This window comes from Orbicella faveolata, unplaced genomic scaffold, assembly GCF_042242905.1.
Source record: "Orbicella faveolata isolate gen_17 unplaced genomic scaffold, um_ofav_v1 contig_47, whole genome shotgun sequence".
Taxonomy (NCBI): Eukaryota; Metazoa; Cnidaria; class Anthozoa; order Scleractinia; family Merulinidae; genus Orbicella; species Orbicella faveolata.
The window spans coordinates 6,787,501-6,810,657 of NW_028301577.1; the positions used below are offsets into that span (position 1 = coordinate 6,787,501).

Here is a 23,157-nt window from a genome sequence, read left to right on the forward strand (position 1 = left end):
TAAATGAAGTGAAGCATAAAACGTTTTAAGTCCATAGTTTTCATTGTGAGACAAACACAGGTCCTTGCGTATTTTCCCTTTGCTACTTCTTCGAAATGCCGTTCTTTATTTTTGACTTGCTTTTGGATTTGGCCGAATCTTCGTTCCCTGCACATAAACACTCACGTAATTCCTTCAAGTGATTGGTATCTGCCGCCATTTTTGCGGCAAATGAAAAGCACATGGTGTTGAAGTGCGCCTGCAATCCCAGTTTCGGAAGAAGCCGTTGAAACAATATGGTGCACCGTGAACGCAGTATCGATGTGTCAATATACATTCAATTTTTTTCGATTATCTTGTAATATTCAGACATTATTTTACTGGGGACGGAAAGGTGAGTTGTATACTAGCCACCACATCCGATTGATTTCCTAATTTAACGCCCAAGTCGCTAGTGGAGGGAAGGTGCCCACGAAGCCTGGGGGCTGCAACCGCAGTCACATCCCCAAGGCGCTAGAACACCCGACTGGCCTGCCCAACCCGCAACCAAGCCACGAGCCCCCTGCGCCAAGCCCCCTACAGGCACCTGTCACACTCAAGCCAGATGGCATTGGTGGGAAAAAAAAAATGCTGAAAAAAGAGGGGGGGGGGATAGGGAGGGAACGCCGAGAACCGCTAAACTATAATTCAATCCACAATGCCACACTAACAGAGCGATGAACACACTGCGAGCACATGGGACGACAACACACATACTAACCAAAAATACCGCTGGACAATGTCAGCCCCAGGGCTCTCACGACCATATGACTGCTGCAAATGCTACAGAATGCACCAAACGCTAAACAAACGCTAACAGATGGCCAAGGCACTATGTTAACTATGTTAAATTTCATTTAACTATATATAACGATTCAAAAACAAAAGTTGTGTCATGGTTTTCTTTAGTTATCGGAGAAAACGAGAGTCGCCAGCTGGCAACCAGTTCTGAAAATTTAGTCGCCAGTGCTCAATTTTTGGTCGCATTGGCGACCAGTGAGTCGAAATTTCGAGCCCTGGAAATAGGGGATGTCTGCATGCAGGTTATCCAGAATTGAAACAAGAAACAGACCAGTTTACGCAATGTGAGATGAAAACCAATAAATATTTTGTACCATCATGGTGACTGTATAATAAGAACCTCTGGTCAAACTCTTATCTACATTTGAACATGATGTTACCTGAGAACATTGTCAGCAATTATATCCATCAATGAGGGTTTAGGTCTTGTTATGAAAATAATGTTATGAACCTGAGAAGGAGGTAAGCGTCCAGGACGAAGAGGAAACATGACTTCAACTTCATGTTCCTGCAATTGACATAAAAAACAAAATAACCTTTTTAACTTATGGAAAAACTCATGAAAAAGATTCTTATAATATTTTAAGAAGTCAGCGGAAAGGTTTGAATTCTGTGTCTTTTAAATATATTCTTAACCACATGGGCCATGCTACATGACACTTTGTCTTGTAAGCCTTCACTTGACCCGAACACCACAACATTAGTAAAGAATTTGCTAGTGGATGAAACGTTTTCTGCATAGCAATGACAAGTAAACTAAATGCTCTCTGTTGTTTGAGAATGAACAATGGAAAATCAGTAGAGAGTCTTTTCTTCTTTGTTTGACAGTCAGTAAAATAGTCATACATATTCAGCTGTCTGTCTCTTCACAGATGGAGGGAGTATTTTGCGCGATGTTGAATGTCGAATGAAGCACGCCGAACACCAAATGCAATGTTTAAATTGCTTGCGGCTAGTTTCACTCAAGACATGTTTGCTTGCAGTTTCACTAAAATCAGTTCTTCTGTCGCGATACATCCACTAACTAAAATTTAAGAAACATGCGAAATATCATTCACACTGTACACTGAGTCTCTCCACAAATGATTATAACTTTTTTGCTGTGAGTTACTTTTCTACGAGCCTGAGTCAGAGCAGCTGCAAAGCAGACACAAAAAAGTTAAATGCCTGTGGACTTCTTTGGAAAAAAACATGCTTTGTAGTCCCTTATATCTCTTATCAGCACCTTATATCCCAACAGAAAATTGATTTGCAGTAAAAGAAGCCCTGAACTTGTCACACAAGACAGACCTCTCGTGCGATCTTACATTTTATACTGTTTCTGGCAATCAAGTAGATTTCGGAAAAGGTCATTTGAGTAAATAACACGACTACAGGTATTACTGCTTCAAGTCCAAAGATTCCATTGAAGAAGTCACTCGCTTTCATTTTGATTTTGTGTAAAGATTTCAGCAGGGAGTTGGGGGGGGGGGGGGGGGAGGTGCTCCCAAAGTTTTTGTTGGGGGTGTGCAACCCAAACCTTGAAACCTGTACTCTACATGTACTTCTGACCAAAATTTGTGATTTTCCATACTCTATTTCAGACCTGAACAAAAAATTGATACCCCATTAATATTTCAGGCCTGGGTTGTTCAAAAGGTGGATAATGTTATCCACCAGATAAATCACTATCCAGCGGATAGTGTGGTTTGTTTTGTTAACCCTTATCCACTGGATAGTGATTTATCTGGTGGATAGCATTATCCAGCCTTCACATAATTGGGGCCAGACCTCTAAAATTAGTACACAGCTTTGATACGTGAACATAGCTAACCAGAAATGGCTTCTATTTGTGTGAAAATTTGAGTAGGACTTTGAATTTGTCAGTGTTAATGTAGAAAAGAATTATAGTTCCTTGTAAAGAAGATAGCCAATGCCAAGCCAGAAAGAAAAATATACCCTTTCTCAGACCCAAAAAAAGATCCAAATCTATACCCTTTTTCAGACCAAAACCGATCAATAATAATACCCTTTGGACATACCTGCCCATATAAGGGAGTACCTCCTGGGGTGAAGATTGACCACATTACAGTCATATCATGCAAATTTGACAGTAAGCGACTCTATGAAGTGACAACAGCTACTTCAAATTGCATGCCACACAAGTGATGGATCCTTGGCAAAGTGATGATTTCGCCACTAAGCCAATTAGAATTTTCTGTTTCTGGAGAAAGTTATGGGGAATTCAACTTCTCGAAAGAAGTCAACAGACCCTCTATTTTTGTCTTTCCTCAGGGCCACCCCCTTGTGTTCAAGCTTTTTTCAAATCCACTGCAGTTGATACTTTTGCCAATTGCATTCTCAACAAACTCAACACAAAATAAAGGGTCTGTAGATAGACTGTACTGTAATGTTCTATTTATTGTCAAGAAAAACAATTCATACCCTCAGCAACTTGTACTCAGCAATCAAACCAAAAGGTCCGGTCAGCTTGTCATCCCAAACTAGGGCCTGTTAAAAACAACCAAATTTATTCATAAACTTAAGCTTACATATAAAACTTATGAGCCTCCCCACTGGGGCTTTGAATTCGAATTAGACCAAAATAAATTTGACATCTTAACCAGTATCAAGTTAAGAATATAAGCTTGGAGAAAAAAATCCCATGTTTACAGGGGCAAGGATTTTCAATTTCCCCTTGCCAGAAAACGCACTATAGAACAAAAGGAACTTTAATATGTTATTTAGGTCAATACTTCATCCAGGAGACCAGCTGAATTCCATACATAAAACGAAATTTGAAGCACTGAAGCATACAAGTTACGTGAAGATAAAGAAATGTTCGTGTCACCTTAGATCCTGGTTGTTTATTTAAACATTGAAGCAGCTCTCTCCTCGCACATTCCCGTAACAATCCAACATTGACCCGGCCACTGGACAAGTGATTCCCTCCCGCGGCCGCCATATTGTTTTTCCTAAAGATGTAATGCCGCTGAATGTTTTCGAATGTTGAGCCTGTCAGCCTTTTACCAGCCCAGCTTTTGCGCATATTAGATGGCATGCTTCTTGTTTCATCCGAGAGTAATAAGCTTAAGTGCACCAACCAGCAGTAGATCTAGATTCTGTCCTACTCTGATTCTAAAATGTGCTCTTGCTAGAGCGGTCGTGACGAAGGCAAATTCAAGACTACAGATTTCAAGATGGCCGGGTAGTACGTTTGCACTAGTGCGGACGAGAAAGCTTTCTTCAAAGGCTTCAGGGGGATCTAGAATTTTAAAAATTTTGAAGTTCTTGTGCTTGGCAACTGGTTTGGTTTTTTGGGCTTCGATTGGCTTTAGAACCGCGTTATATGCGACTGGAGGGCTAGAAATTAATAACCCACAACTGGCGCCAATTTATGCCGCTGTTTTCCAGGTAGATTCTAAGGACTTCGCTCAAGGTGGAAGCGCAATGAAAGAAGTAATTGAGGAAATGACACTAAAACGTTTTGCTGTAGGGACAGTATGGGATAGACTCAGGAACGATGAGGCTTTCCGGCGAAAATTTGGAGAAAATGTGTTAATTTGTGGCTACAAAGTTAATCAAACAGATCCCCGTGGAGTTGATTCTCCAGAGCTATTCACAGATTACAAAGAGAGAAACAGTGACAGATGGAAAGTGTGTCTTTACGTTGATGGCTCCAATTCGTCTGGTCTTGTTACTATGGTGTTTCACAAAGTAAATACAGACAACATAAAATGGATCCCAGTTTCCCTTTTGATAGAAACTCTTCCAAACTCAGGTGTCAAGATCTGCGATATCTCTGCACCACTCCCCAATGGTATTTCAAAGTTCACTCGACTGTTTAAGGATGATTAATCACCACTGTTAGTTCTCAATTAGCCAGGTGCACAGCAGCACCTCAACAACAGCATCAAGGTCAAAGAAATAAAAACTTTTTACATCAATTCAACACTTCAGAAACAAAAAGAAATGTCTCATCTCTCATCATCTCGCAGTGGCTTATGGAATCATTACTGGGGACAAAATCGTTTTTCCTCTTTTTTTTCTGTTCTTAGCAACAGTTCCACAAGCTACAACTGTGATATGAGACTCGTCCCAGGTTTCTTCTCGTTTCCAAAGAGACAAATGCCATATCTTGTAAGTGTTATTAGTAGAATTCTACTAGTATACTAATACAAATGCTGCAATCATATTATCTGATTGGCTGAGCTACTCGTATACTATCGGCCATTAGTATAAATCTACTAGCGTTCCATCACGAATTCCGTTCTCTGATTGGCACGCAAATTCACACGCCACATCATGCATGAGCGCGCGCGCGCTAAGTAATAAAATGAACAATGACAGGGCAGTTGGCCATTGCTATAGCTTTACCTGGATTTAATGATCTTGGACGTTCGGTGACCCCTATATTTCTTTGATGGATCATTTTCTCTACTGATTTTCTACATTTAGCAAAAAAATGAAGAAAATCTATTGACTAGATGTTTGAATTTTTTGCAAAATGCACCTTTGGTGGCTCCAAATGCCTCTTGAAGGGTTATGTTTTGTGAAAACGTTGGTAACATTGGAATTATTTATGCAACAGACCCACTTCTACAAAATATGACTAAGATTGTTTGCCTCCATTGACTTACCTTTGGTATTTTTAACCATAAACCCCTGTAGACTATGCTGAATTATGTGTGCCAATTTTTCCAATTCAGGGTAGTTTTCCACACACTTTATCTCTGAAACGAAGTCGGTGACCCCCAATTTTTTTTGCATTTCTGACTCCAGTAAAACATTTTAAAAAATCTATCAACCAGAAAATTTTCGCACATATGTCCTTTAATTCCTGAGAAGACTAAACTGAAGGGCATTCACAGTTTCGTGACTTTAAAAAAACTAGAAAATGTTAAAGAAACTGATGAGTGCATACACAACAGGAAATTCCATATGACAATTCAGTCTGCGGGGATTTTCTAAAGTGTAAAGTTAAATATGATGTACAAAAAAAAAATTGGAAATGGTTAGTTGAAGAAAATGTAAGTAAAAATTATACTAAAACAATTAGATTATTTGCTTTTGATTTCTATGAGTTGATAGTTGATTTGGCCTTTGGCCTCATCAACTATCACCTCAGAAATCTCAAGCTCATAATCTAATCGTTAATTAGTAACTCACCATTATGCAATTAGTAACAGTAATTGGACTAAATAACATACAATTTGCATGGTTTGTAGGACTGAGTGGAGTGCAATTTGGTAAATACTACGATTATCAGTTGAGTAAGGCGCAATGAAAGTTTGTTGACCAGGTTTCAACGTTCAAATTGTGTTGTTGTCACAGGCAACTGACTCTGTTTCCAGTGGCAACTTGTTGGCTTTGACATCATTGGCAGCAAAGCGTGCGAAATTGCAGGCAAGATATTGTTACCATTGGAAACAAGGAAAGTTGCTCATTGCAACACGGTAAATTATCTTAAATCCAAAATTTTGTGACCAAATTTCCATTGTGCCTTACTCAACTGATAAGTAATAGTAATTGAACTGAGTGGAGTACAATAAATGGGGTAATGGCGCAAGTAATTTCAAAATTGGACAAGCGCGAAGCGCGAGGGCAATTTGAAATTATGAGCACTACTCCCTGAATTGTTTAACACAAGGTCCAGTTACTAATTAATCATATAACAAATTTCGAAGTTGAAAAAGTCTTTGGGGAACTTCTTTTGAGTGAAAAAGTCAGTAGCGCTTCAGATAAATTTTCAAAACCATAGGAAACATTAAGAGGGAGTCTAGAAATGAAATTACATGCACAATTATATTACACTCTGAATTGTATGATGTAAGTGTTATATCAGTGACAAATTATATTTCAAGATTTGATGTCTTTAAGAACTTTTGAGCTGAGAAGTCAGTAGTATTTTCCTTAAGTTTTCCAAACAATAGAGAAACATTCAGAATGAAGCCATTATAGTGCACATAATTGATTTGCAAATGGCATAGGTGTCCAATTACAGGAACCATTTCAGGGTTCTCAGTAGAATTTTTCACAGATGGCCAATAATGCATAACAAGCAGCCAATAAGACATAACAGGTGGCGTAAAGCACGGCCTGAAAGGTCGCGCCAACCTAGGGGGTTCTGGAGACATGCCTCCCCCCAGAAAAGTTTGAAATTGTAGGTTGCCAAAGATGTGACTTCATGCATTTTGGGGGCATTAAAGTGTTGTATTTAAGCACTTGATTTATTTAAGCACTTTATGAACAGTTGTGGACCTATCAGAATAGGGAATTTTGCCAAGATTTGATTATTTTAATAAGAACATAGTAGGAATGTAGTGACACAATGACTAGGAGGAAAAAGTAATTTTTCTTATTACCAGGAAGTCATTTTCAAGTCCCATGTATATTTACTGAGTTCAGTTGCATGTATGTAGTGGTCATTCTTGAATGAGCATATGTAAGCATACAGATTCCAAAGGGACAAAGGGTGAAAAGAAACAGTCTACCCAGCCACGTATACAGTATGCCACCCGAGGGAAAAAACATTCCTACTGCGAGGCTGAGGTTCCAGATGACGATCACTACATCACTACATGACTTCATTTTTGTTCTCCTTATTCCGTGCAACCCTGATGTAAAAACTCCGTAAAATAATGTTGGAATATATTGAACATTTCTGTAACTACAAAGAAGGAACCTCCCTACATATACATACGACCTTAGGGAGTACGATTTGGTCCACCTTAGTGGCACACCGATGTCGCAACAGTCAGTGTTTGCACAAGAGAGGAATTCATCCTCTTCTCATATTGACATAATATCGTGGTTTGCACAGCCACAGTTTCCGTAATGTATAAAAGAACGATTTGCTAGAGGAAGAAAACTAATTGACCTTTTTTCTTGTAATTTTTTTCTCGTAAAATTCCTTTGGTTTTAATAAAATGTCTCATTTCAATTACTCTCTTTAAGTTTGCGAACAATGTCAAGACCTCCATTATGGTGATTGTCCAGTTCACGGGCCTTTGCAAATCATAGAAGACAGAACTGAGGAGGAAAATTCAAACATGACATCTGCAGCGGCTTCATTGCCTACAGGACTTATTATAAACAACTCGTCACTGCCTGGAGTAGGCCGAGGTGTTTTTAGCATGACTGAGATTCCGAAGGGAGTACGATTTGGTCCATATTAAAGGAAAAAAGATAGGGGGGCAGCATATTACAGATGAAACAAATACGAGTTACATGTGGGAGGTACTGTATTGTACAAAGCTTATGTCTAGCATAGTTATGTCTTTATGTCGATCGCACACCTGTCACCTTTGTAGTTACAATAATATTCCCACGCAGATTTTTTTCGTTACAAAAGCGACAAACGAAATCAGTGGTGTCAGTAAATTTACTAACACCGATAAAAAATACGTGCAAGAGGTTATTAAGCCGAGCGACCAGAGTATCGCATTTGTTACCCTCCCTGATGGATGCCAGGCCGTTGCACATTACATTTCCCCCATCCAACTTCTCCCTCCTGCACGAATTAGCTGACTTAGCTTTTTTTTATGGTTGCCGGTACCAATTTTATTTATGTGTAGTAAAATGCACTAACTATAATCGGCGACAAAATTGTTGACACATTCACCTTTTCAACCCCATATTTCGTCACTATGATCCCTTTTTGCCCTCCTAGCTCGTCATTTCAGCCCCCTCTCTCCAAACAATGTTGTGCGGCAATTGCTGGAATCCTGAGGTACAAAGCAGCAACATTGAATGGGGAAGCGGGGTCTTTTCCACAGTTTATTACGCGATAAAAAGAGTCGTGGTATTTGGTGCAGTAAAAAGTACTATTGAAAGACAATGTGTCTTTGTCTCAACTAATTATGTTGCCAATTGTAGATCGTAGTTAAAATGTTTCGGCTACGAACATAATACATCTGACTTTTTTTTTTCTTTACTCAGTGTTACTCAATTAAAAGTAACTGATGAAAATATTAAACTTCACCTAAAAATTTCATTTTAATACAATAATCTAGACGGATGGTTACTCGTCCGCATTTCGTACACCGGGTTTAGAAATAAGATTTTTTTTTTTTTAATCCAAAAATTTAAAAACGCTTTGTCAATTTTATTTATTGGATTGTGAAAGAAGGCAAGTTCAGTCATTTCTTAGATGGCCGAGATGAAAGCCATAGTAACTGGATGCGCTTTGTAAATTGCTCTCGCTGCGAGGACGAGCAGAACTTGGTAGCCCATCAGTTTAGAGGCGAGATCTGCTATCGAACTTACAAATATGTAAACCCAGGAGAAGAACTATTGGTATGGTATGGAGAAAGCTACGCTAAAGATTTGGGGATATCTGTGTGTGAAGACCAAGTAAACAGAAAAAAAGGTAAATTCTTTCTTCTCGATAGGCTGTTCAGTTCTTCGATCACTTCAAATTTTCTTTTAGATTTGACGAAAACTCAACCATTTCACGGGAAGCTGAGCACTTCACTTTCAAACTCAAATACGTCAATGGGGATCCAATCTTGATCAAACTTGGGTGGGTCTACGTGGGACTGATTCATTTGCAGGTCGAGGGAAGTTTCTTTTTTTTGCAGGGGAGGGGGAGGGAGAGGGGTTCATGACACGATAGTGGCTGCGCTAAAGAGGGGACTTTCGTAAGCTCTGTAAGGCAAGACTCTCCTATTACGTCAATCGTTTAGCTCATCACATAACTCGCTTTTATTTCACCCACAAAGTCAAGGCAAATTTGAATTGATCAACAATACTGTTACTTATACTCGATGGGTCCTCATTCAGTAATTGTTCATAAGGTCTCCAAAGTGTTCTTGGTGAGACTTCATGAGATTGACTCGACTTCCGTTGACTTCAGCATTTAGTTTCCGCGTGTCGTGAACCCAAACAGAGAAGCGCATTAGAAAATAAGTTTTAACCTTGGGACAACATAAATATAGTAATTCAAATCGGTATTGAGTATTGCCCTAAAATGTGGGTGATTTGAAGTTGATGGCTTCGGCTATCAAGCGTAATTTAAGCCCTGTCCACACTACGAAAACGCAGCTTTGATTCTACGGGCGTAGGCCTACCATCCAAACCCACGCGTCCAAACTGTCCGTCACGAAAACGGAGCTTTTCGAAAACGCTCTTTAAATCGGAGGTCTTTGAAAACGCCGGCTTTGTGTTTTAGTGAAAACGGAAAAAATTCTGAAAACGGAGCTTTTGGTAAACGATGGCATCACCATAATTGTGTGATTTTCCCTGTCAGAGTTTTCCTCAACCACAAATACGAAATGACCGGTTATTGCCACGTAATAGAATTTCTCTGACGTAGTGTGGACGGAAAACATTTGATGCGTTTTCAGAGTGGAACCTCCGTTTTCAAATTCCTCCGGTGTAGTGTGGACGAGGCCTTGATGTCACCCGTCACTGGCCGTATAGGTTCTTTTTAAAAATGCTAATTTATTGACACTGCAAATAACGGGACATTTTCAAAGTTTTAATTTGTTTAAAAGTTTATTTATCTTTCTTCTTAGGTAATGGATACACATGCCACGGCTGTGAAAGGATGTACACTTCCATGAACTTTCTACAAAGACACAAGAACCATTACTGTTCACCTAGGACTTTAAACTGGGAATGCAGAAAATGTAAGAAGCAATTTACGTCAGTTAGTAGTCTTAACATGCACATCCGCCAGGCTCACGCAGATGAAAAGCGTACGCAGAGTACTCAATGTGACAAGGCGTTTATTCGATGTAATGCTCTGACCACGCATCTCCGTACTCACACAGGTGAAAAGTCATATCAGTGTACACAATGTAACAAGGCGTTTAACGACTCTAGTCATCTGACCACGCATCTCCGTACTCACACAGGTTAAAAGCCATATCAGTGTACACAATATAACAAGGCGTTTAACGACTCTAGTCATCTGACCACGCATCTCCGTACTCACACAGGTTAAAAGCCATATCAGTGTACACAATATAACAAGGCGTTTAACGACTCTAGTCATCTGACCATGCATCTCCGTACTCACACAGGTGAAAAGCCATATCATTTTACACAATGTAACAAGGGGTTTAACAGCTCTAGTCATCTGGCCACGCATCTCCGTACTTACACAGGTGAAAAGCCATATCAGTGTGCACAATGTAACAAGGCGTTTAACAACTCTAGTCATCTGACCACGCATCTCCGTACTCACACAGGTTAAAAGCCATATCAGTGTACACAATATAACAAGGCGTTTAACAACTCTAGTCATCTGACCACGCATCTCCGTACTCACACAGGTGAAAAGCGATATCAGTGTACACAATGTAACAAGGCGTTTAACAACTCTAGTCATCTGACCACAAATCTCCGTACTCACACAGGTTAAAAGCCATATCAGTGTACACAATATAACAAGGCGTTTAACAACTCTAGTCATCTGACCACGCATCTCTGTACTCACACAGGTGAAAAGCGATATCAGTATACACAATGTAACAAGGCGTTTAACAACTCTAGTCATCTGACCACGCATCTCCGTACTCACACAGGTGAAAAGCGATATCAGTGTACACAATGTAACAAGGCGTTTAACAACTCTAGTCATCTGACCACGCATCTCCGTACTCACACAGGTGAAAAGCGATATCAGTGTACACAATATAACAAGGCGTTTAACAACTCTAGTCATCTGACCACGCATCTCTGTACTCACACAGGTGAAAAGCGATATCAGTATACACAATGTAACAAGGCGTTTAACAACTCTAGTCATCTGACCACGCATCTCCGTACTCACACAGGTGAAAAGCGATATCAGTGTACACAATGTAACAAGGCGTTTAACAACTCTAGTCATCTGACCACAAATCTCCGTACTCACACAGGTTAAAAGCCATATCAGTGTACACAATATAACAAGGCGTTTAACAACTCTAGTCATCTGACCACGCATCTCCGTACTCACACAGGTGAAAAGCCATATCAGTGTACACAATGTAACAAGGCGTTTAACAACTCTAGTGATCTGACCACGCATCTCCGTACTCACACAGGTGAAAAGTCATATCAGTGTACACAATGTAACAAGGCGTTTAGCAACAGCTTTAGTGCCAACCTACCTCCTGTACTTAAACATTACTTAGTTTTACTCAGCTCGATTAGCTTTATGGTTATCCTGAGTAAACATTACCTCTTTTTTGTATTAATATATTATATTGTAAAGTTTAACTTTTTTTCTATTTGGTAATAAAGCTTGTTGTTGTTGTTGTTGTTAAAAGTCACATCAGTCTACCCAATGAAACAAGTCAGAAAAGTCAGAAAACAGATTTAAATTCAGTAGAAATAATCACTAGTTCGCATTTTGTGTCATAAAAGATCGCTGACAGTACCGTGAGAACAACTGCTTACTGCGCCTTACAATAACATGCGGACTCTAAAATTCAAAGCTCAACCGACAAATGCGTTTTTCGCTACCCGTCAATCAAATGTTCGGCGGCTCATCCCAGCTTCCGACTACTGCCGAGCACGCGGTAATCAAATCGTTGAGCACAGTCCAGACAACGAAACAGCGCTCGGCAGTAGTCGGAAGCTTGGGGGAGCCGCCGAACATTTGATTGACGGTAGCGAAGAACGCATTTGTCGGTTGAGCTTTGAATTTTAGAGTCTGCATGTTATTGAAAGGGGCAGTAACATAGGTGATGGAAAACTAGGGAAGGTCATTAAAAGGTTATGGAAAGTCATAGAATTTTAAAAGCTGAAAAGAGAAATGACTTCGATCTAGATCCTCCTAAATAGTATGCCACAATGCCTGTATGCCGTCAGATCACAATCAGCATCACAGGATGCGTGTTGTAGATGCATGCTGGAAGGTAGCTTTCACGATTAAACGTCGGGTTCCAGATATACGTCGGGTATCCAGGGTGACATTTTTTTAAGTAACCCCTAAATCATGAAGTGTAATACACTTTTAGTTTTAGGTATAATGGCAAAATACACGGCTGTGAAAGTAATGATCAAAAATCCTTGCTCAGGAAACACTGGGTTCATGATAGCCTGCTGAACAGGCGGATTAGCGGAGCAGACAGCGATGCGCGACCACGAGCTCGCTCGCGCTACAGGCTCGTGTATCGCGTTTCACTCTCTCGTCTGTTCTGCAGGCTAGGTTCAAGAAAAACTGCAGGAGACAAATAAACGACAGGTACACCGTGGTAAGTTTGAAACAAACCCGCAAAGAGAGCGTTTCATGGAGAAAATATGGTAACTTGCCAAGAGCTTTTCTGAACACAAGTCTTTACACATGTTTCTGTACAATTTACATTATTGCAAACATGGCTACATAGTGCCCAGCATGCCCACCCCATCATACATGTGAAGTGATTGACCACTCGGGTCGTGCTCCCCGATCGATGCAAAAATGCATAATGATATAAATTCTTATTTAACTTTATCTTTTAATATATAATTTATTGACTACTTTCCCCTCTTTCATTTAATTTATTAATAGTGTTAAATACTGAAATAAGTTTTGATGAAACAAAACCCGTATAAGCGCAAAATTGCCACCAATAGGTTAATAAGAGCAACGTTTTTTGTATCACAAAAAAACCTGAAATAACATCAACCAAATGTGGTAAAACAGAAATTACCCTTGCGAGAAGCTTAGTTTATTAAGAAAAATATTTCTCGCAAGTCTGCTCTTACAAGGGACAATCATCTCAAAATGGTGAATATACTTTGATTTTGGTGAACAGAACAGAACAGAACAGTAACTTTTACTGGTATATAAAAGGTTTATAAGCCTTAGTAGCTCGCAGCTAGCAAAGCTATTCTGGACGGATTACTATTACTCTAAGAATATGATCGACTTTAATTAACAGAGAGAATAAGAGAAAAGGGGAAATTAAAGAAATATGAGTAAATAATCAAATATTATATCCCCTAAAACGACTACGTACTACATGTAAGTGCTACGGCTAATTTGAGGAAAAATCGTTTTCCTGTAAATTATAGGCTTATTATGGATAACACAAAATCTAGTCAAATAAATTACTTTATATTTTAAGGAATTCTAGGGGAAGGTCAATCCTGAAAATCTTTATTTGCATTTATTCACTCAGATTAAACAACAGCTAAAATATTAAATTAAATACGGAAATTGACATATTTACTTCATAGAAATGTCAACAGTAATACAAGTATATAGTTAAAAAAATCTCCACTGTAACCCTATGAGCAGCTGAGCCAAAATCAAATTGAAATCAGTCATGTGAATGCCAATACTTGTTATCTAAATTTTAGATCTTTGAAAAATCCAAGTACAAAACTGAAACATAATTCTGGTATGTCACCAAATTCAGCTGAAGTGTATGTGTCAAACCAGAGCCATCTAAAATCTACAGAGGAACAATCATACCATGTAACTCTAGCATGATGTTGATACAGACATAGTTAATCATAATTTGTGTACAACAGCCTCTGATAGCAATAAGTTCAAGAAAAGTGCAACAATTAAAGCAGGCCTAAAACAATTATTACTGCTTCAAGAGCAGAAAAAAGTGCCTTTTTCTTCCAGGCTTATTAGAATCTAATTAGGAAGCTAGCAACCTTTTTATGCTTCCCCTGCCATGTTAATGTCGATAAAAAGAAATTAATCCTGGGTTAGTAAATCTTGCCACTGACTTGCTCATGGGGAAACATGCAAATATTGTTTACAACAGGAATATTATTTAGCAACTGTAGTAAACAATCTGAATGCCCACAATAACACAGTGCAAAACTATTTACAGGTGTGGAATATCTATACAGTATGTATAGGACTGCATCACCATCAAACAATGAATGTGTGATGATTTGACATCAAATTGAATGGTCTGCTCATCTTATATGTACATCACAGTGGAAGGTTTGCCTGCAAAAATAAAGCAAAATATAAATTGTGTTGACCTCTATGGCCAATTTAGACAATTCACCTTTGTCGCATGCCACTACCTAAAGTATATCATATTATTGATTTTAATAATAATTAACGCACATACAGCTAATGCCATCATGAAAAAAACTTGCCTACAACTCTAAACATAGAATGCTATGGGAGTTGACAGCTTTTAAAACATGACTTGATACTCCACAACATTGAAACCAGTCAACACTGAAACTCAAAAAGTTCACATATCTCTGAAAACCATTACAAGCACCTCTACAATATTCTCATTCAACACAAGAATCTGGCTCATGTACCTTTTTATTATAATTCTGTTTCACTGGTCTCCCTTTGATCATTCCATAAAGCACGCAAGTGATCACCATAACAAACAAGAAGTAACTGGAGTACTGAAGCCTTAAGTTGACTGCTGAAGCATCAACCTGAAAAGAAAATGTCCAATTAATTTTGACCTGTCGCTTTCTAGAGTTGGTTCTCCTTTGTACGGTTATATGCAGAAAAAATCCACATTCCTGTAAGGACACCAAAATGGCCACCCCGCTTGATTTTTGTAGGGGCATGTCACTGCCAGTAAACTGGTACCATTGCTACTGTTACATGTGATGATGAACATGTGAGCATTTGAGCAGGCCATGAGAGCTTGTCTTTGCACTGGGTCTTTCTTTCCATTCAGTCGCTGTAGGCTTTGCTATTTTGTGTTCTCAGCGTTGGATTTTGTTGAATTCAAACAGTTCTACGGTAGCATTTATTGATATCTGAGAGAATTGTCCTTGTTAATTTTATATTTTCACAAACATAACTTTGAATCACCTTGGCTTTAGGATGTTAACCATGGGTAACAGCTATATTTCATTGCCTGTAATTTGATTGCATTTGATTAGTTCCAATCACGACAGATAGCTCAATCCTTATCTGGTCAAATATTGCTTGGAATCGGTGGAAAAGTACTCTGAAGGCAAGATCCATAAAAGTGAGCCTGAACCAAGGAACGGCAATGTAATTACTGTCTACTTTGTTCACCAGGGGAAACACACTTGAATCAGTCACATGGAGTTTGTTTCTGATTTATAGAAATGAGCATGTGATTGCAAAATGTGTTTGCTTATATTTTGTGCTTCCAGCTTAGAATAATGTACCCAAAAAATACACTTTTATAAATTAGCTTTTAAGCTCAAACATTACTAGTTAATGTGAGAATATTTAGCACGAAATTTGAAGGTTACTGTAAATATTGTAGTTCTTTTAAACTTGGGAGTCAACAGAAACTGGTGCCGTCACGCAACGTACATGTATCAAGACACTATACTGAATGATAAATCTGACTGTAAAACCTCCGTTGTTGATGAAAAATGTTGATTTTAGCAACAGACTGAGGTTGAAAGTCAGCTAGTGAAACTATTTGTTCAAGATATATATATTAAAGTTACGGCATCAAACACATTCTCATAATCTTTGATTACTAATAGTATTTAAGTATTGTTTCTTTAACATTTGCGACTTTTTGTTTTAATCTTTTATTTATGTAGAACTGTTCAAGCAGTGGTGTTTTCAAAAACTGAAGGCATAAAAACCTGGACTACTAGTTTTTTGTGACACTTCAAAGGTCACTGCTCTCTTGGCTCATTTCTACCAAAACTTGCAGATTCTAAATCTGCCAGGAGCTTTACTTACAGATTGTAATATCATGGCTTACCAAGGTCATTGTCGCAGTTGTAGTATGCTGGTTGTTCACAGGCACACTTGTTTCAACCTTTATTCCGGTGGAACACAGTTTCCTTTCTTGTTCCACTGTTCTTGCATGCGTCTCAATGACCACCATTTGTGCAATGTTTATGTTGCTAACAGATGTCGCGTTGCAAGTGCTTCTGGACCTAAAGACAGACAAACAATCTTAAATTTTGGGAGAGAGAGAACAATGAAAATTGAAAACACAAAGCATCTCTGCCAATATATCATGAAACAAGAGAAACACGATCAAATATTTATTCAAACAACAGTCTAAATTCTGAACAAATTTCCTTACATAAAATCAAATATCTCTACACTCTTGAAATTTCCCAGCATCATAAGACCGAGTACTGCGGTAGAAAAACTGTAGATTATTTCTCTTGCAAGGTAAGTGTTTTGTTATACCCCAGGACTAAACAAAACATCAAATCTCCTTTTCAAAGATACCGTCTATCTGACCAACACACTTTCATAGAAATTTGCTGTTGCGTTAAGGCACAAAAGACAGCATGCATCCACTGGCGTTATGAGATGACATAATGATAATCGAGGCTCAAACCTTCAGCATTTGCCAATCCAGTTGAACCCAAAGAAGTTACACAGTCTCAGATACTGATGAGTGTAGAAATCAAATACTGTCCAGTCTACTAAACATTATTAATTTAATGGTGTTTTGAGACAGAGTGGTACAAGGTAATCTACATGTACCCTCTGACCTATCAGAGGAAGAGGCTTTTACAGTTCACAAATGTTTATCTGCCTGAGGTTTGGGGGAGAGGAATTTTCTTGTGTGAAGTCGGACAATGACACACTACAGTTTCCTTTAAAAGATTTACTTACAAGTGATCTGGGACGATATCAGTTGGTACGGTAACTGATCCGCATGCCTCCAGGTACTTTGATAAGCATTTATTTTTATGGCAGTCTGTAGAATAAGCACATTCACATGTTAACATTTTAAAAGATTACAATAATTTTGAAATGATGACCCTTCTTGAGAAAAATGAGTGACGATTGGCATTATTTAATCTCCACCTTAGTATACATTTATTAAAATTGTCATTTTAGATTGAGAAATTAAGAAATAGGGAGGAAACTCTACTTTGGGCACACCTCCTCTGAAGGAACACTACTGCTCTGGCAAAATGCATGTTCATGTAAATCTTTGTATCTAGTACTAAGATGAATTTCTTAATTCAAGAAGTGAACATGCAATAACATATCACCCTAAATAATAACTACTTTGCTCGGAAAGAAGACATGACTTTTCAATACAAAGAATTCCTAAGTTGCCAAAGTTAAAGAAATCCACACCCTGAGTTTAACATGGAACAGAAGCTTAGGGAAGATTGTCTAGTCAGTCTGTTAAATACAGGTTTACTAATCAAGAAATAACTTGTAAGCAAGGTGTGCATGAGAAATGAATCTTTGTGTATGAGATTATGCACGATGTGTGAGTGTACGGGTCTATTTGTCACATAATTGATCCACAATCATGTAGGTGTCCAATTACAGTTATCAGATAATTTGCAACTTTTTGCAATTGGATACCTGTAATTGATACCTATGCCGTTTGCACATCAATGAGCTTTAATCCTCTGTAGGAAAAAGATGGCGACTGGTACATTTACCCATAGTTCTTAGCACATGAAAACCTAAACAATGTTCATAAAAACGTAGAACGGTTATAAAATCTTTGAACCTAGGCTACTTAATATCCTTAGTACAGGGACAAATATTGTAATTATAAGGCTGTCTTCGTGCCTTTTGGGCTGTGTTAGGTTCGCGAGGCATTGTGGTAAAATGTACAGCCGCCATCTTTTTTCCTACAGTAGATTGCTTCCTTCTTACTGTTTCTTAATAAATAATTTTTTTAACCTCTGGAAGGTGCTCATGACTTTTTCCCTCAAAAAAAGTTCTGAAGGATATTTTTTTTATTTTGATATGCTTATTACTAATTGGACTGAGTAGAACACAATTCAGTGAGTATATAATTTTTTTAACCTCTGGAAGGTGCTTATGACTTTTTCCCTCAAAAAAAGTTCTGAAGGATATTTTTTTTATTTTGATATGCTTATTACTAATTGGACTGAGTAGAACACAATTCAGTGAGTATTCATGCTTGTAATATCAAATCATCCTTATGATGCACACTCTTCTGATATTAATATAACTCACCTGATTGCTGCCTAAAATGTACTCCACTCGGTCCAGTTACTAGTATTTTAACAATTATTCCATGAGCATGCATTGGATGTGAGATGATACTGTAGATAGCCAACGAGGCCCATTGCGTCAAGTTGGCTATAATCATCTCATGTCCAAGAAGCACAAGTGGAATAACTGTTTTATGAAGATGTCCCAAAAATATAGAAAATTAAACTAAAATAAAAATAAAAAACACCCCAAAAAAATCACACATACGCTTAACCATATTTGGCTAAGCCAGTAAAAATGCTTGAATTGTATAACGATCCAGTTTCTTAATGTTATTAGACAAAAATCATACACCTACCCAGGAATGATGGTTGAAGAAAAAACAATGTGATGTTGACAACAAAGTTCTCCGGGAGACCTGATTAAGGAAGCAACATAAATTATTGTAAATTGATTAAATAATCAACTGGCATAATTGCAGATTAATAAATAAGGATGTTTGTTGTCTTTATCAGCTTCATTTTGAAACAAAGAAAAATATATAACACAGGTTATATTAGGTATCTACCTCGAAAATAATTGACCATTTTCCCATATAAGTACCCATAATGATTTCTTTCAGGAAGGACTAAAACTTATACATTAATAGCAGTGCTTGAACTGTCCTATAACATTACTGTCCATTCTTCTAGCTCTTTCCTTCAGTACTCCGTCCTTCTACTCCCATGTTTTTGTTATGTTCACTCAAACAAGATGGAGGCTAACTTGATAACCTCGCGGTTCAATTAGCCTCCATGCACAAACTATATACACCATTGTCACCTTTAATAATTGTTATATATGTATCTTATTTTCTTTTTATGCTAATATTGTAATTTCAAAATGTAAGTGCAAAATAAAGTGAAGTTGAAGTTGAAGTTACAAGGCGGTAGCTTCTACAGATCTGCCTCTTTCTTTCAGAATTCTATAGCCCAAGCCAAACGATCACAACATGTCAACACAACACAGTGCAACATTGTTGGGGGCAACATATTGTGCAAGTTTGGCCACCCTGTTAAGATGTGTTGCGATGTGTTGCAAAATGTTGGGTGTTGGTGGCTCAAATTTGACCAAGTTTAACTCAAGCCAACAATGTCCAACATGTTGCAAAAGGGTGGTCAAACATGCACAACATGTTGCACCCAGCAATGTTGCTACATGTTGCATTGAAATGTTGCAAATCGTTTGGCCGGGACTTAAGGTGATCTGTAGAATTAACACATTGGGCCCTGTGTAGCCTTATCTGGTCGTGTGAAAATCCCTGGTTACTAAAGAAACATCATGTATCAAAAAGAAACAAAGTTACAGACCTTTTAGACCAAGTTGTGTTGCTGGCATTTCTGCTGTAACATGAGTTACATTGTTGACCACTGCAGTAGAATCATCCGAAGGAAACACAGAGAGATGAAGCACTGGTATAGTCACAGTTGTAAACCCAACAGGAGTAGGGCCAGTAACGTTGGTTGAGTTTACTTCAGTGACATTGGACAAAAAAGTTTGATTTTCAAAGATACAGAATTCAGAGGAACCCAAGTGATCTAAGAAAGAATGCCATTCCTATAACAACAAAGCAATATGTTAACAAATTCCTTAACTAAGAAAAAAAAATCACAATAGGCTGTGACAATAATGAGTGATATAAAAGCCATGTCAAATCTACTAGGAAAATACCCTCCAAGGATGCACATGCTCAAGAAGTGGGTTTCTAGAACTCTATTCTAAAGAAATACTTAGCTAACACAAGCTGTTGATTGTGTGAGCAAAGAGGATTCACATTTTGATTACCACAATAAACAAGTGACTTCTTTCTTTTTTCATTATTATTTTCGTAAGAGTTATTAGATTCTTTTAAAAATCTATTAACTCTAATTATAACTTTTATTATTACTCCTATTAAAATACTTGATTCTGATTGGCTAAAAACAATTGCATTGTTCGTGTAACACAAGTGCAAGTTACAATGAATACTTCCGAAACCAGCACAGACACTCAAAGACTACCAACAGCCATCAAATCCTTCCAAAGAGAGCCAAAGGTAATTACATGTTTTCCAATCACTTCCGAAAATCACACGAACCCTCCCAAAGATCAGCGAATATCACCAGACTGGTTTTTGAACAACTCCAATAATCACCCAAAACCCTTCTGAACATTACCAAAGTTTTCCGAGGATTGCTGATGATTGATGATCAGTTAAAGCTTGCCAAAGACTTTTGAAGATTGTTGGAAGTTTTCTGAATGTTCTAAGAAATGTTTGAAGATTATTGGAATACCAAACACACAGTTGGCAGCCTGCCTAAGGAAACAATGTGTAGAAAAAGACCTTAAATAGTATGTTTTCAAGTGTATTATTAACATGTAATCACAAAATTATTCTTGTGCAATTTGGAATAAATAAGCACTGGTAAATTTTTCAAAGACTACAAACTGCACTTGCTCTACACACTTGTGCAATTTTGTTAGCCTTTGAAAAATTTACTTGTGCTTGTTTACCGTAAATCCTCAAATTAGCACCTCCCTCGAATAAGCGCCCCCTTCGAATAAGCGCCCCTCCTATCGGCCGAAATTGAAAATAAGCACCTCATAATGAGACAACAAAGGATGTATAGTTTTTGTCATGTAGTATTAGATTTGTACATTGTTTCAGTTTGTGAACACGTTTAGTGAAAACATTGAACACATTAAGTACCAATGGTGCTGCGATGTAAACTTTAGGATTAGCTTTTTATTTCAATAAACAGCTTATGTTGGTGTTTATGCGCAGAGGATGTATTAAAAAAATGATAGTCAGGCCATGCTTTGGGAAATATTAAACAAGCACCACCCTGGAATAAGCGCCCCCCCGTCTTTTCCTAAATTTGAAATAAGTGCCCCGGGTGCTAATTCAAGGATTTACGGTACTCCAAATTGCACTTGAAATCATGTAATTACCCATAAAAACTTTTTAACCTTGAGAGAACTCTACAAAGCTGTGGAAAATGTGCCAGCAACTTGTGGTTTTGTTCTCCTAAACTTCTGCTCAGGTTTTTACAACTCACGTAAACTCAGGCAGAAACCCAGAACGTTTTTTGTTTCTTATAAATTTGAGGTAATAGACTGCAGAAGGATAATCAAAAGTAACAGGCCACGAGATTCTCATTTCTAGTATTTTGATTAATAAAGCATTTTGCCTACCTCTTGCAATGTTCCCTATTTACACAAATTAATGATGATTCAATTTTCATGGTCCCTGTTAATTTTTCAAATTCTCCAACGCATCAAAGGATGGAATGATAAAAATTCCCATATAATAGGCGAAGTGAAAATAACGAGGCAAGTATACGAGGCAAAATAAGCACTTTTTTCCATATCGTATAAATTCAAGAACTGGACAATATTTAAACTCCCCACAAAGGCACTATCAATTCTTTAAAAATCCAGTGTCAATGTAAGTTAGAATGTAAGACATATAAGCTTACAGCCGGCCAGGTTAGGAGTGTACAAATTTATATTCACAGAACGAATACCAACTGCTACTTAAAATCATCCATTGCTACCTTCTTGTGGACATCGTCTGTGTTAAACCAGCCGTACATCTGAACGAAGTAGCCGAGAGAAAACAAACCAATGGCGAAAGCCGCTAGGCAGACAGTAAAAACAACACAAGGAGGACGGGAGGCAGCGAATCCAAACAAATTCTTGCAGCACTTGCAGTCGACCATCTTTTCGGAGTATTAAGTCGTTCCGTCTTCTTCAAAATAAAGCCTTCAAGAGAACAAAAAAACCTGCAGGTGTTATTTTGTCACAGGAAGTTTTGTACACGTAAGCTACCATTAAAGTTTGAACTGCATGAAGAGCTACACGTATAAACGGAACGCTTACGATTACCTAAGGCACTACAGGAGATAATGTATTAACGATTTTTGCGAGTTTCTACATCAAAGAAAACTTATTTCTGAGGGAAAATTACGGATTCAACCCACTGCACACATCAGCACAAGGCGCCATGTTAACTAGCTGAGCTTGGTATCCTCGCCTCTATAATTACTTCAGAGAGGGAAAAGAAACTGGGAACTAGAACTATAAATAATAACAATAATCAAAACTTTTCATCCTACAGTACACTCCAGATTATTCAAATCTATTTTGCTGTGCTTTTTTGAGCGTGAAGTGAGCGAGAAAATAAAACAACAATGTCAAAAAAATTTCGACCAGTGTTCTTTGCCCGCCGTTTGTTATTATTATCATCCGGGAACTCGCTAAACGCACCAAGCGTTCAAAGCCCATCAGTTTCCGATCGCCCGAAATGCTACACTGTACAGCCGGAAAGACCTTTTATGCCTGGCGCGGCGTGAGGTTGCAAATTTTTACTTATCAAATCTATTTTTAGAAGAAGAAACTTGAGAAGACAATCACGCGACAATCATGCTAAAAGAGTAAGGGACTGCTGTTCGTTGGGTTGTCTTCCTTGCATGAACTGGGAGGCACAAATATGAGAAATTCAATATTTTGCAAGAGATAGAAGCAGAATA

At 38.1% G+C, this 23,157-nt stretch overlaps 4 protein-coding genes and 1 pseudogene across 4 annotated transcripts in view; 3 read left to right on the top strand and 2 right to left on the bottom strand.

The window, feature by feature from the left end:
* The window catches only part of LOC110051935 (vacuolar protein sorting-associated protein 33A-like), a 38,945-nt gene extending 35,086 nt beyond the window's left edge, over window positions 1-3,859 (bottom strand). The window contains exons 1-3 of the mRNA XM_020758044.2: window positions 3,650-3,859; window positions 3,244-3,309; window positions 1,200-1,327 (exon numbers count right to left, since the gene is read on the bottom strand). Coding sequence (XP_020613703.2) covers window positions 1,200-1,327; window positions 3,244-3,309; window positions 3,650-3,859 — 404 coding nt within the window. The remainder of the gene's footprint in view (window positions 1-1,199; window positions 1,328-3,243; window positions 3,310-3,649) is intronic.
* LOC110051936 (uncharacterized) lies at window positions 3,853-7,209 on the top strand. The gene has a single exon (XM_089279997.1). It carries the CDS (start codon window positions 3,853-3,855, stop codon window positions 4,654-4,656), a length of 804 nt encoding a protein of 267 aa, XP_089136123.1. The 3' UTR covers window positions 4,657-7,209.
* A 1,740-nt stretch (window positions 7,210-8,949) lies between these two features.
* On the top strand, window positions 8,950-12,048 carry LOC110051992 (PR domain zinc finger protein 14-like). Its single transcript, XM_020758109.2, has 2 exons — window positions 8,950-9,169; window positions 10,317-12,048. Exons 1-2 carry the CDS (start codon window positions 8,980-8,982, stop codon window positions 10,661-10,663), a joined length of 537 nt encoding a protein of 178 aa, XP_020613768.2. The 5' UTR covers window positions 8,950-8,979; the 3' UTR covers window positions 10,664-12,048.
* LOC149096946 (uncharacterized) lies at window positions 10,805-12,048 on the top strand (annotated as a pseudogene).
* Window positions 12,049-13,255: 1,207 nt separating this feature from the next.
* On the bottom strand, window positions 13,256-22,664 carry LOC110051877 (transmembrane protein 248-like). The gene is made up of 8 exons (XM_020757961.2): window positions 22,514-22,664; window positions 22,183-22,390; window positions 19,957-20,203; window positions 18,966-19,025; window positions 17,291-17,375; window positions 16,416-16,593; window positions 15,019-15,144; window positions 13,256-14,689 (listed from the first exon to the last, which is right to left on the bottom strand). Exons 2-8 carry the CDS (start codon window positions 22,345-22,347, stop codon window positions 14,672-14,674), a joined length of 879 nt encoding a protein of 292 aa, XP_020613620.2. The 5' UTR covers window positions 22,348-22,390; window positions 22,514-22,664; the 3' UTR covers window positions 13,256-14,671.
* Window positions 22,665-23,157: the final 493 nt, after the last annotated feature.